The sequence below is a fragment of the Erythrolamprus reginae genome, chromosome 1 (assembly GCF_031021105.1).
Source record: "Erythrolamprus reginae isolate rEryReg1 chromosome 1, rEryReg1.hap1, whole genome shotgun sequence".
Lineage (NCBI taxonomy): Eukaryota > Metazoa > Chordata > Lepidosauria > Squamata > Dipsadidae > Erythrolamprus > Erythrolamprus reginae.
In genome coordinates this window covers 414,779,538-414,791,852 of record NC_091950.1, presented here as the reverse complement: position 1 = coordinate 414,791,852, position 12,315 = coordinate 414,779,538, and the positions used below count along the sequence as shown (strand labels likewise).

Sequence of the window (12,315 nt, the reverse complement as noted above, 5' to 3'; positions counted from 1 at the left end):
CCAGAGTAAAGGGTGTATTTGGTTACTGATTTTAAGGTGAAGAGAGAGTAGACTTTTGTTGATTTCATCAAGTATGAATCTTTTTTTGTGGAGTTCATTTCTGATTAGGGCTAATTCAGTTCTTTTTAGGATCCTCTCTATGGTTGGGGTTTTTGGGTGGAATTTTAGTTGGAAGTATTTGGGAATTATTTTTTTGTCCCTGCAGTTGCGTAGGAATGTGAGATCACATAAGATGGAGGCTTTTCTGACTTCAAGTTTTTCATAGGTCCTAGTCAGTAGGAAAGTGTCCTCCCCGTAGAGGCAAGATATTTGTTTTCGTAAATTTTCACGGGTATATGTATGTAGATTGTTCTGAGTTCGGGTTTTGCCCTGTGTAATGTTTTGCATGTCTATGCGACGTTTCGGTGAAATCACATTCACCATCATCAGGCTGGAGTTCCAATCTTTGTGTTTTTGCAAATGAATATTAGCAACTGACATTTCTTCTTAGCATGTAGTGTGGGGGTGGAGATTTGCTTTGAATGTAGCAAATAGATTGGGTGACTATGCTTCCGTGATCTGATTGGTTGGTGTAATCATGGTTATAGAAGGAATGGCATGAAGATTATGAAGTGTTTTGTTTAAGTTTGATTTCCAAATATAAAATTCTAAAATCATAATAATTAAAGGATTGACATATTGATTATAATGAAGTGTTTATTTTGTTATAAATATATTACTGCCTTGCAGTGGCCCTAGGCTGGGCCTATAGGCAAAAAAAGAGGAGCTGTGACGTTCCTTAAAAATATACCAGGGTCATCCGACATAAGAAAAAACATATACCCCTCCCTGGTACAAAGCTGGATGGATTCAGATCGGATGGGTCTAATTGCTAGCTCTCTGCTTTACAATGCAGAAGCTTCCCAGATCGAATCCCAGTAAAAGAATGGGTGTGGCCAGCTGATGAGGCCTAATAAGGCCGAAATAGATCTATCCTGGTCTCCCTTAATTTTAAAATTCCAGCTATAAACATTTAACACACACATATATATATATATATATATATATATATATATATATAATATATATATATATATATATATATATTCAGCTTAACATGTGACATATATATATATGTTAAAATGTTTTCAGCTGGAATTTTAAAATTAAGGGAGACTAGGATGGTCCCATTTCGGCCTAAGATCCGACATAAGAAAAATATATATATATATATATATATATATATATATATATATATATATATATATATATATATATATATATATATACACACACATATATACATATATATATATTTATGTGTTAAATGTTTATAGCTGGAATTTTAAAATTAAGGGAGACCAGGATAGATTTTTTTAAATTTTAAATTTTAAAATTCCAGCTATAAACATTTAACACATACAAAATATAGTTTGTCGGCTATAAATATATTACTGCCTTGCAGTGGCCCTAGGCTGGGCCTATAGGCAAAAAAAAGGAGCTGTGACGTTCCTTAAAAATATACCAGGGTAATCCGACATAGGAAAAAAACATATATATATTTATATATATATATATATATAAAACCGCAATAGCTAAAAAACCATACAACACATACATACCAATCATAAAATATAGGAGCCTGGGGGAGGCGTCTCAGTTCCCCCATGCCTGGCGGGAATTGCAAGCTTTCCGTTTTGCAACACACACGTGAATATAAACACGTGTTTTCTCCGCCTGCACGTTAATGAACTGCAAACACTGAGGGAATTTTTTTTTTAAAAGCAGGTGATGCGTCCGCGGAGCCTCATTTTTAAAAGATGCCGTTTGTTTCCTCTTTCTTTTACACGGAAAAGGGACCTCCCGAAGTGGATTTTATTTTCTGTCAGCGGGTCCCCATTTTAATTTTCGATTCTTCAAAGCGATTGGCAGCCCTACTTCTTCGCAATGCATTATGGGAACATTCTTTTCTTTTGGCGCCAAGGTGGCCCTTCCGTGCGATGCATTGTGGGATGACTCGCCCTCCTCCTTTGTGCTACTCCTTATAAAAAGCCGGATCTTTTTCACGCTCACTTTTTAACGGTTCGCGGCCCCTCCTGGAGGCTAACGGAAGTCCTCAGCCACGAGGCCTGTTTCAAATGAGGCGTTTGGTTTTGTTTTGGGGGTTTTTTTTGAAATAAAAGACCGAGAGGATCACTTTGAAATGCCGCGTCTAACGTCGAGAAATATCGAACCGCGCCCCATAATGCTCGAGAATAACTTTGGAAAAGAAATCTTTTGGACGGGGGGGGGGGACAAAATCGGGGAGACGCGCATGCGCCTGACGAAGGGCGGGAAGGCCGCACTCCCCTCAGCGCTTCCCTCCCCTCCGGAGTGTGACGTCAACGGCGCGGAAGGATCCTTGCGCAGGGCAAGTGGCGCGCATGAGTGGACGGCCATTTTGTGGCAGCCGAGAGAGCCGAAGAGGGAGGTGGCGGCGCTGCTCCTGTCGTTGCCCGTTGGCCTCGCCCGCTTTTTTTCCCCTCTTCCCTTTCGCTCCTTCGGTTGGTTCGGATCGTTGCCGGTTTTTAAATTTAAATTCCTCTATTTCCTCGCGCCGGGCTGCCTTCCCGCCCTTTGCTCCCTCCACCTTTTTTCTCCCACACCGACCAACCCCCAACCGCAACCATTGCTGACCTCGCTATGTCTGGTGGCGGCGTGATCCGCGGCCCGGCCGGGAACAACGACTGCCGCATTTACGTGGGCAACTTGCCGCCGGACATCCGCACCAAGGACATCGAGGACGTCTTCTACAAGTACGGGGCCATTCGGGACATCGATCTCAAGAACCGCCGGGGAGGGCCGCCCTTCGCCTTCGTCGAGTTTGAGGACCCCAGGTCAGTGGTGGGGACGGGACGGAGATCGCCGCCCTGGGGGGGGGAAGGAATAAAGGGGTGGGCAGTTTTTCTTAGGCCAGGCGGGGCGGACGGACCTCAATAGCAATAGCATTTGGACTTATAGACCCCTCTTAGAGGTTTGCAGAGAGTAAATATATTGCCCCCGACAATCTGGGGTCCTCGTTTTACCGATCCCGCGCCTGGTACTCCAGCTCCCATCATCCTCGCCTGAACACGTGTCGGACGAGCGAGGTGATGGGGGAGGGGCGGGACGAGGGAAATCCATCGCGGTAAATAAAGCCGCTTCGTTTTGGGGTGTGTGGGGTGGGAGCCGTGATGGTATATTGTGGAATAAAACCGATTAACATTTTTGGAATAAAAGGCGGATATCGGGAGGCTTTTCAACAGTTCCCGCCCTGTAAAGAATCCTTTTTTAAAAAAGGATATTAATGTTAATTATATAATTAAAACCAAAAAGAAAACACAAAATGAGCAGACCAAAAAAACAGTAAACAAAAAAGACACAAACAATAAATTGCAGCAAAAGTCAGAGGGGGGGGGCAAGTAATTTATTATATGATATTTCAATAAATCATAATATATACGGTGGTGGTGATAATAATAATAATAACAATTTTCCTATTAATATCTGATTATATTTATATACGTGTAATGAATCCTGTGCATTCGTAATAGACAGGTTGGGAAGAGCTGGCCCAAATTCCTGGGGTGGTGAAGTGAAAAGAAGGACCACAGAGGGTGACATGAATAGCAGTCTTTTAATATTCGAGGAGTTTCCACAAAGAGTGGGGGGACAACCTGGTCTCCAAAGCAAATGGATGGAAACTAATCAAGGAGAGAAGCAATTTAGAACTAAGGAGAAATTTACTGACAGAACAATTAATCAGTGGGACAACTTGCCTCCAGAAGTTGTGAGTTTTAAAAACACAACTTTTTAAGAAGAGATTGGACAAACATTTATTTGAAGTGGCATAGGGTTTTCTGCCTTGGAGCAGGGGTTTGGATTGAACTTCAATTCTGCTTCAATCCCATGCACATGGCATCTGTTGCTGTTTTCTAGGTGTTTTTGCACCCCAATCGTGCGTGGCAGTTGTCCTGAGGAAGGTCAAACTTGGGGTTAGAACATGAAAAGGTTCTTAATGGGAAAAAATATTTATGGAAGATCTTTTGTGAGGGTAGAGGGTTAAAATCCACTGGGGAGTTTTTGTATGGGAGGTTCTTTTGTGGGTTGTTGTTTTCCTTCTGCTGCATTTGTAAGCTAAGAAGTAAATTCCAAATGTGTTCTTTTTTCCAAAAGGCAATTGAAGTTTGTTTTTCCTTGAAGATGTCAAGATGTTTTGTTTCTCATCCAAGAAGCTTCTTCTCAAAAAGCTTCTTGAATGAGATTCAACATGTGTCTTCAAGGAAAAACAAAAGTCCAGTTGCCATTTGAAAGAAACACCTTTGGGACAACAACCTGGATGACTGACAGATCTCCCCTAGACATTTAGCAGGATATACTTTGCAGAAGCCTGCTTACAAACTGAGAAAGAAGGATCAATTTCAAGAATTTTGATTTCTGTGTAATCCACCAAGTTTTGGAAATGTCCAAAAACTTATTTTAAAACAGTGGCATAACTTAATTTCTAGTTCTTGTAATGTTGCTTGTAGTTAGGCCACTTTAAAATACTTTATTTTGTAGTTAAGAGTGAAAATTATGTTGCTAGATTTGGAATAGATATAAAATAAACACACATTTTAATTGAGTGTTGGGCCTACCTGTTTTTAAGTGATACAACCTTGCTACTTATTCTGAGAAGGCTCAGTTTGTATGACTTAAGTACTAACTACATCTTTATGCACTTCAATCCTTTATTTAGCAGCAAGTTTACCCATAAATTTGTGCATTCATTGCTATTAAAACCAGATTCCAAATTGGCATTTAAATAAGAACTTGGGCTATTTTTTTTACAAATAAAACTAAACAAAAATCTTTTCAATTAAGGAACATTCAGAAGGGAAAAATGAAAACTAGTAAGAGAAAATGGAAAATATAGTAGTAATCTATATTCACACTTACTGGATAGGTATTGTAGTTCACCTTTGCTCCCCAAAATATATGCATTGAGGTTTTTTCTCCTCTTGAAATCTAAAATATGTATCTAACTATAAGGTTATTTTGTATGTTACACATTGCTTCCCAGTTTTAAAAAACAGCATTGCTTTTTATACATATGCTAAAAAGGTAATCAATTATTTTGTACAGTTGTGCTGGAATGCCAAGAGTGGAAGAACCTTTGTTGCTTATTTACAGAGATGTGTACTTGTAATGCTGTTGGGACAAAGTCTTCTCTTGTTTTTGTAGATTGAAGATAAAGGCCAACTTCCTGCTTGCAGTGTGTTCCTGGATGACCTATGGTGCAGCTGTCTTTCAGGAATCCTGGATCTAAGCTCTGTGTGGTTTTCTTTTTTTCTCTTGCAGGGATGCAGAAGATGCAGTGTATGGACGGGATGGATATGATTATGATGGGTACCGTCTAAGGGTGGAGTTCCCTCGAAGTGGTCGGGGCACTGGCAGAGGAGGAGGAGGCGGTGGTGGTGGTGGGGCCCCAAGGGGCAGATATGGACCCCCATCAAGGCGTTCTGAGTACAGAGTGATAGTATCAGGTAAGCTTTTTCCCTTGGGCTAAAACAAATTTCTCCAGGTTCATTTTGAAAATGATTTGACTGGTTAAAAATTGAATAAAATTGTTGATGGCATATATTTATCTAAGCTATCTTTCAGTTAGATAGCTCACAATTTTGCATCTTGGAAGTCTGTATATTGTTCCTCATTTCCCCCCAAAATACTAGATCTTCTGGTTGAATCAAGATAAGTCTGCTTAACCCTGCTGTTCTGTTCGGGTCGTATGTGACCCGAAGCCAAGTTTGAGTCCCTGTAAAAATTTTTCCCTGCATATCTGAAACTTGAAATTTCATGACTTTTCATCATTTCAGGGGTTCTCTCTATGAGAATTTTTTTTGGGGGGTGGGGGGCTTAGTTTTTGCTGAGCAAAAAAAGTTCCTAATGTTATGTTCGGGTCACATACGACCCGGACCGAAAACACTTCATTTGAAGTGCTTATGTTTGGTCAATTTGAAAACTTTTTTCACTTGGAAAGTAGTCTGAACATTTCTGCACACAATGATATGAAAATTGAAATGAAAAAATTAATCCTTATTGGTTTATTTTGCACATAAATGTGCCGCCCCCCCCGTTTTTGTGATTTTTTTTCAATTTATGGATAGTTTTGCTTGCAAAATCCATTCTATTTTACTGGAGTTGGTGTGGGATTGGTAGCTTGAACATTTCTGAATATAAGAAAAATATAAAGGAACTGAAAAAAATGATTCTTACTGGTTTTTTAACATCAGAAATAAGGCCTCCCCCCCCCCCCCCTCGGCTGCTTGCAATCATTTTCACTTTTTATTTTTTTATGCTCCAAATCCGAAATATTCTTTAAAATCTTAGGCATTCATTTACTCAATTTAACAATGCTGGTCATCAAAAAATATTTTTGGGGTGGTGGCTAATTGTTTTCTGGGCAAAAAAAAATCATAACTTAAAATCTGTTTCTGTTCGTATATGACAGGACCAAAAATATTTTTTTTAGGTACTTGAATTTAATCTTTTTGAAAACTTTTTCAACTGGAAAACTAGTTTGAACATTTATGAACATAATGATATGAAAATTGAACTGGAAAAATTGAGACTTATATTTTTATTTTGATCAAAAAGCCCCTCCCCCCATCCTTTCTGAATTTCGTGTCAATTTATATTTTTTAAGGCTACAAATCCCTAAGGAATTTTCCCCCAAAAGGTTTGATATACTAAATTGAACATTTCTGAACATGAGAAAAATATAAATGAACTGAAAAAAATGGTTCTTATTGGTTTATTTTTGCCACAAAAGGGCCACCCCCCCCGGCCTTGCTGTGTGCCATTATTGTCACTGTTTATACATATTTGTCTATAAATATTTGGAATATCCTTTTGAAAATCAACCACATTGTAGCCAGATAACTAATTTTATGAAAGAAATCCATTTTACTAAAAAAAAGTATGTAAGTTTGAAATTAACAGCATAATTTTTATATAAATTGAAATAAATTTATATGCAAAATAAACCAATATGCATCAATTTTTCCAGTTCAATTTTCATATCATTATGTTCAGAAATGTTCAAGCTACAAATCCCACACCAACTTTAGCAAAATAGAATGCATTCTGCTAGCAAAACTATCCATAAAGTAAAGACTATTTCACAAAAACGGGGGGAGGCACATTTATGTGCAAAATAAACCAATAAGGATTAATTTTTTCAGTTCAATTTTCATATCATTGTGTGCAGTAATGTTCAAGCTACCAATCCCACACCAACTTTAGTAAAATAGAATGCATTTTGCAAGCAAAACTATCCATAAATTGAAAAAAAATCACAAAAACGGGGGGGGGCGGCACATTTATGTGCAAAATAAACCAATAAGGATTAATTTTTTCATTTCAATTTTCATATCATTGTGTGCAGAAATGTTCAGACTACTTTCCAAGTGAAAAAAGTTTTCAAATTGACCAAACATAAGCACTTCAAATGAAGTGTTTTCTGTCCGGGTCGTATGTGACCCGAACATATCACTAGGAACTTTTTTCGAACAGCATACAAGGGTTAAAGAACTATAAATATGCTTTGCCATTGTGATTATTTGTACTGCAAATACCAATCACAATGAGATTTCAAAAGTTTATGTTCCTGTTGCATTTATGTGCTTCAAAACTACTAACAATGAAAAGCAATAATAGAATCAAAATTTATGGAAGAATATGTTGATAATTGAATAACAAGTAATTTTTAATTAACTGTGTGTCTAGACAAAGTGGATTGCTATAAAGAATGAAAAAGAGGGCTAAGCTAACATTCTGCCCCAAAAAAATTCTACAACTCCAGGGCAGCCCATGAGAAAGCCCTTTTCTTTTACTTTGTGCCTTTCAGTCTTTGATTACACTTCATTGGAAAATAAAAAGAATAGTTTAACCATTGGATTTTGAAACAGAAGTTTATTTTAGAGGAGATGGTTAAAATATTTTATGCTAAATCCCTTTGCGCTTTCAGGATAAGCACCCACATGCGTTAAACTTAGTTGAGAAACACAATACACAGTTTTAAGTAACATAATCCCGCAATAGCATTTAGATTTGTATACCACTTTACAGCCCTCTAAGCAGTTTACAGAGGGTAAGCATATTGCCTCCAAGAATCTGGTTTCTCATTTTACCGACCTTGGAAGGCTTAGTCAACCTTGAGCCTATTGAGATTCAGTCTGCCAAACTGCTGGCAGCTTGTGATCAGCAGAAGTAGCCTGCAGTACTGCACTCTAACCATTGCACCACCAAGGCTCTTAGTAAGCAAATGCTCCTTTGCATTCTGACTTGTTATAGTTTCTGTTGACTTGAAAGCAGTTCTTAAGTAACATAATCCTAGAACACTACAAGGATGGAGCTACAGATGAGCATGAGGTGCTTCAGAGAATGGGAGAGCCAGCACAACAGGCAGTACGTGGGTGTTCCTCTACTCAGGAAATCCTAGAAATCCTCATCTCTGGAGGCTGCCTGCTCTAAAAGGTTTCCACTCCATGTCTACTTGGATTGATGAAATCCTCCAGCAGTTTTCAGCTTTTTCAGGCAGACACCAGAGGGAGTTACCTTGGCATCTGCAAAGATGATAAATGATTGAGTGCAAACAGGTTGCCGAGAAACCAGATCGTGATCACATGACCACAGGGTAGAGCATTTTTGCAGTGGTTAGATGTTCTTTACAGGCTATTTAATTTGAAAGTATATAGGTTTTAAACCTTGATTTAACCTGTGAAATGAATTGTTTCCAGTGCACAGGAAGGACTAAGTTGAGGAATGCCTGTATTTCCCTAGCAATAACTTAACAACTGTCTCTTGTTCAGGACTTCCTCCCAGTGGAAGCTGGCAGGATTTAAAGGATCACATGCGTGAAGCAGGTGATGTATGTTATGCTGATGTTTTCCGAGATGGAACTGGTGTCGTGGAGTTTGTTCGGAAAGAAGACATGACCTACGCAGTGCGAAAACTGGATAACACTAAGTTTAGATCTCACGAGGTAGGTTTTTCCACTTAATATTTTAGCAAGAATTGGATTCACTGGGTTGCATTTGGATGCAGTAAAACTGAAGGTAAGGAAGTGCAACTTTGCTGCTTACAGTATTTAAAAATGTAGAAAGGGCTAGAATGGGTGTCATGCTTAAGTAATGCAACTTTTCTTGTTAAAAAACCAGCCTTCAGTCTATCAGCATGCCTGCAAAAGACTGCTTAAAAACTTAGACCTTTCAATCGAAAGTTGTGTCTATTTGATAGGGAGAAACTGCCTACATCCGTGTTAAAGTTGATGGCCCGAGAAGTCCAAGTTACGGAAGATCTCGTTCCCGCAGCCGTAGTCGTAGCAGAAGCCGTAGCCGAAGCAACAGCAGAAGTCGCAGTTACTCCCCGAGACGAAGCAGAGGATCTCCACGCTACTCTCCCCGTCACAGCAGATCACGTTCTCGTACATAAACGATCTTTAATAGTGCTCCTTTTTGTAGAATTTCTCCATGTTGTATGCAGTTTTCTTTTGCCCATAAATAGTCCATTCTTTTAGGGGGTGGGGAGAACAGAATTGAAACTGTTTTACTGAAAATTGGCTATAAAGTGTTGAATTGCAGTTTTGTATAATGCCCCTAGTGAGTATTTGTTCTTTAACATCAACATTCCCTTGCATCTTTCATAAATTGTATTTTAACATGTCCTGGTCAGGGTTCTTTCTAGCCAGTTTGCTGCCCACTCTCTCCTCCAACTGTGATATTGCTGTATTAAAAATGTCTTTGTTCAGCTATGGTTTATACAAGCTTGGGATGTTGGGGTTTAAATTGTCTCTTGGGGGAGCTTACATTTTTATCTTGCCTTTTCATGTGTCTTTCTGTAGACATATCTGAAGAGATGGATTAAGAATGCTTTGGATTAAAGGATTGTGGAGCACATGTCAATCATTTTAGGATTGTCAAAAGGAGGATTGAGGAGGATCAGATCAAAAATGGAGGCAATGGTATGACTCCAAGTGCTATTGTCACAGATTAAATTGGCAGTATTGACCTTATACAGAGATAATAGTGAAATAGGCACACCTGTTCTCTATAGTTCCACTCATTTCCTAGTCAGCTGAAGTTTTCTGACTACCATCATGACAATTGTGGCTTAACTGGATCCATGCGGGTTGGTGGGGGTCTACTGTGTCATGATTACAGGCGTTGCCCATTTTTATCCTTCTAACATTCAGTTTTTTCAGATATGGAAGTATAATCTCAATACTGCTAAAATCGGCATGTCCTCTGTGTGACTGATAGAGCATTTTGCTGTTTCATCTTAAATGTAATGGAATGGAAGCAGTGGGGGGGTAGCACACTGGTGATTCCTTTCAGTCTTCCCTCTTCCCCTGCAAGATAAATTCAAAAACTGACCGATAAACGTCAGTTAATCTTGTCATTTTTAGACTGAGTATAATGAACTTTTAGTTTAGGGCTGGATAGTTCTAGCAGCAGGATTTGGCAACTTCATAACATTTTTTACAACCACAAAACCTGTAATGCACATAGTAATTGAAATGTTGAAATTATCAGTCATCCTTTGTAAATATTAGAATGTTTCTTCCAAATGATTAACATTGCTAAAATTTGAGCTTCACAATACAAAAGTTTGTCTTGGGGAACTGATAGTTATCAATGCCTGTTTTTAATATTCAGCGGCAAACATAACTGATCATTCCCCAGAATCCTATTTTTCATTACGGTATCTAACTTTTTGCCTCCTTTTTTTTGGTTTTGCTGGTTATAAAGGTTTGGATTGGAGAGGGCTCACTGGATCCCAATCCTTGGAGCTGGATCATTGGATTCAAATCATAATGTGGATAGGATAGGGAGGATCAATTTCAAGGATTCATGGAGCGGGATCAGATTACCAGGAACATAGGAGTGGATTCCTGCCCCAACCAAACCGCACTCGTATGGAGTTTTATTCAACTCAATTGGCTATTCCAAAGATTTTTGTTCCTATTTTTGACGATTGGAGCCCATCCATAAGATGCACGATGGAGTTTTCCTTATTTTTTTTGGTAAAAGGAGCAAAGCAAGGACCTGGAGAGGTACGCTGGAGCATTCTCCTTGGAAGGATTCAGCACAAGTAGATGGTAAATGTTAAAGGGGAAAAAAAAGGGGGGGTTGTTTATAAATGTTAAACCAATAAGTCATTTACCTAAATTTAACAACGCAAAAAAAATTGGAATCTTTTAAGATTTAAGTAGGCTTTCAATTGGCTATTGCCTTTTTCTTTTTGACAAATAAAATTTTATTAAAAAGTGCATGGTGGTTTTGTTGTATTGAGTAGTGCCCGTATATGTTGCTCTTCTGCTATGAGGAATTCAGTTGCTCTGATTATTGGCCTGGTACTTAACTGGGCTTCATCTTGTGTTCGGTGGCCCCTTCATAAGCATTGGTAGTAGACTGGGCACAAATAAGCCCTGATGAAAAGGTGTTGAGAATGAAGATAATGGACATCCTGGAGCTTACATGGTCAGGCACATGGAAGGAAGTGCTTGGCTGCTCTAGCTGGATGCATAGCCAAGGGTCCTGCAACTTGGTGACTGCAGAATGTGGACAACAAGGTAAGAGCTACAGAATTCTGTATCAAGTAGGACGTCAATAAAACAGCTGCTTTTGCTTCACATAAATGATCACTGAGGCTTACAGTAGTTAACTTCTGTAACAATCCAACATTTTTGCAAAGTCCATTAATAGTTGGCACTTGATAAAAAAAAAATCAGTGGAATTTCCTAAAAGGTTATTGAAAGTGCTTGGTCAAGGCCCATCAGCAAGCCCTGGCTTCCATCTTAGTGTCACATTAGTGAACTCAATATTTTTATTTTAAATCCCCTCCAACTGTGGCATGGAAATGGTTTTCTATTGCTGCTTTTCTAATGCAATTTATTGGTACTCATTGTTAATTGGTTCCTTGAAGGTTACCAAGCAAATTTTCCCCATAAAGGAATAACGTAGCCACAAGGTAGCTGACGCCAACAAAGCAGTTGAGGGAGTGCAGTAAATTGTCTCTTATCAAAGATCTTAGCAACCTGGCTGCATTTGGCTTCCAACCCCAGAAAACGCCATGGTGTAAAACGGTCATTATGCCCCTGCAGAAACAAGACATGGATCTCTGATATGCTTCTGGTTTTGCCCTGGGGTAAATCATTTTGGGGTTATATGCTGTTTTGATACGTCCTATATAAGGTGTTGAGGCCTGCCAACTAAAAAGTTGGTCAGTCTAGTACAGTGATGGCAAACCTTTTTTCTCTCATGCCCACACCTATAA

The 12,315-nt window shown here is 38.9% G+C and overlaps 2 protein-coding genes across 5 annotated transcripts in view; one reads left to right on the top strand and one right to left on the bottom strand.

Moving 5' to 3' along the window:
• Positions 1-1,828, bottom strand: part of DYNLL2 (dynein light chain LC8-type 2) — a 96,217-nt gene extending 94,389 nt beyond the window's left edge. Inside the window, exon 1 of the mRNA XM_070735329.1 lies at positions 1,602-1,828. The gene's annotated coding sequence lies outside the window, so the exon portion shown is untranslated. The remainder of the gene's footprint in view (positions 1-1,601) is intronic.
• Positions 1,829-2,268: 440 nt separating this feature from the next.
• On the top strand, positions 2,269-11,308 carry SRSF1 (serine and arginine rich splicing factor 1). 4 transcript variants are annotated; one of them, XR_011557591.1, is made up of 6 exons: positions 2,269-2,855; positions 5,338-5,522; positions 8,850-9,022; positions 9,277-9,463; positions 9,881-10,000; positions 10,788-11,308. XR_011557591.1 is itself a non-coding variant. In XM_070735276.1 (5 exons), exons 1-5 carry the CDS (start codon positions 2,662-2,664, stop codon positions 9,901-9,903), a joined length of 762 nt encoding a protein of 253 aa, XP_070591377.1. In that variant the 5' UTR covers positions 2,418-2,661; the 3' UTR covers positions 9,904-11,308. The 4 variants fall into 4 exon arrangements, 2 of the variants coding, with proteins under 2 accessions (XP_070591377.1, XP_070591378.1); XR_011557592.1 differs by lacking the exon at positions 9,277-9,463 and having other exon boundaries at positions 2,369-2,855; XM_070735276.1 differs by having other exon boundaries at positions 2,418-2,855; positions 9,881-11,308.
• The last annotated feature ends 1,007 nt before the right edge of the window (positions 11,309-12,315 follow it).

Excerpts from the sequence above, each read along its gene's own strand:
- SRSF1 (XM_070735276.1), top strand. The coding sequence starts at position 2,662 with ATGTCTGGTGGCGGCGTGATCCGCGGCCCGGCCGGGAACAACGACTGC. Across the intron at positions 2,856-5,337 it reads GTCGAGTTTGAGGACCCCAG|GGATGCAGAAGATGCAGTGT; the intron begins GTCAGTGGTGGG and ends TTTCTCTTGCAG. Across the intron at positions 9,464-9,880 it reads TCACAGCAGATCACGTTCTC|ACATATCTGAAGAGATGGAT; the intron begins GTACATAAACGA and ends GTCTTTCTGTAG.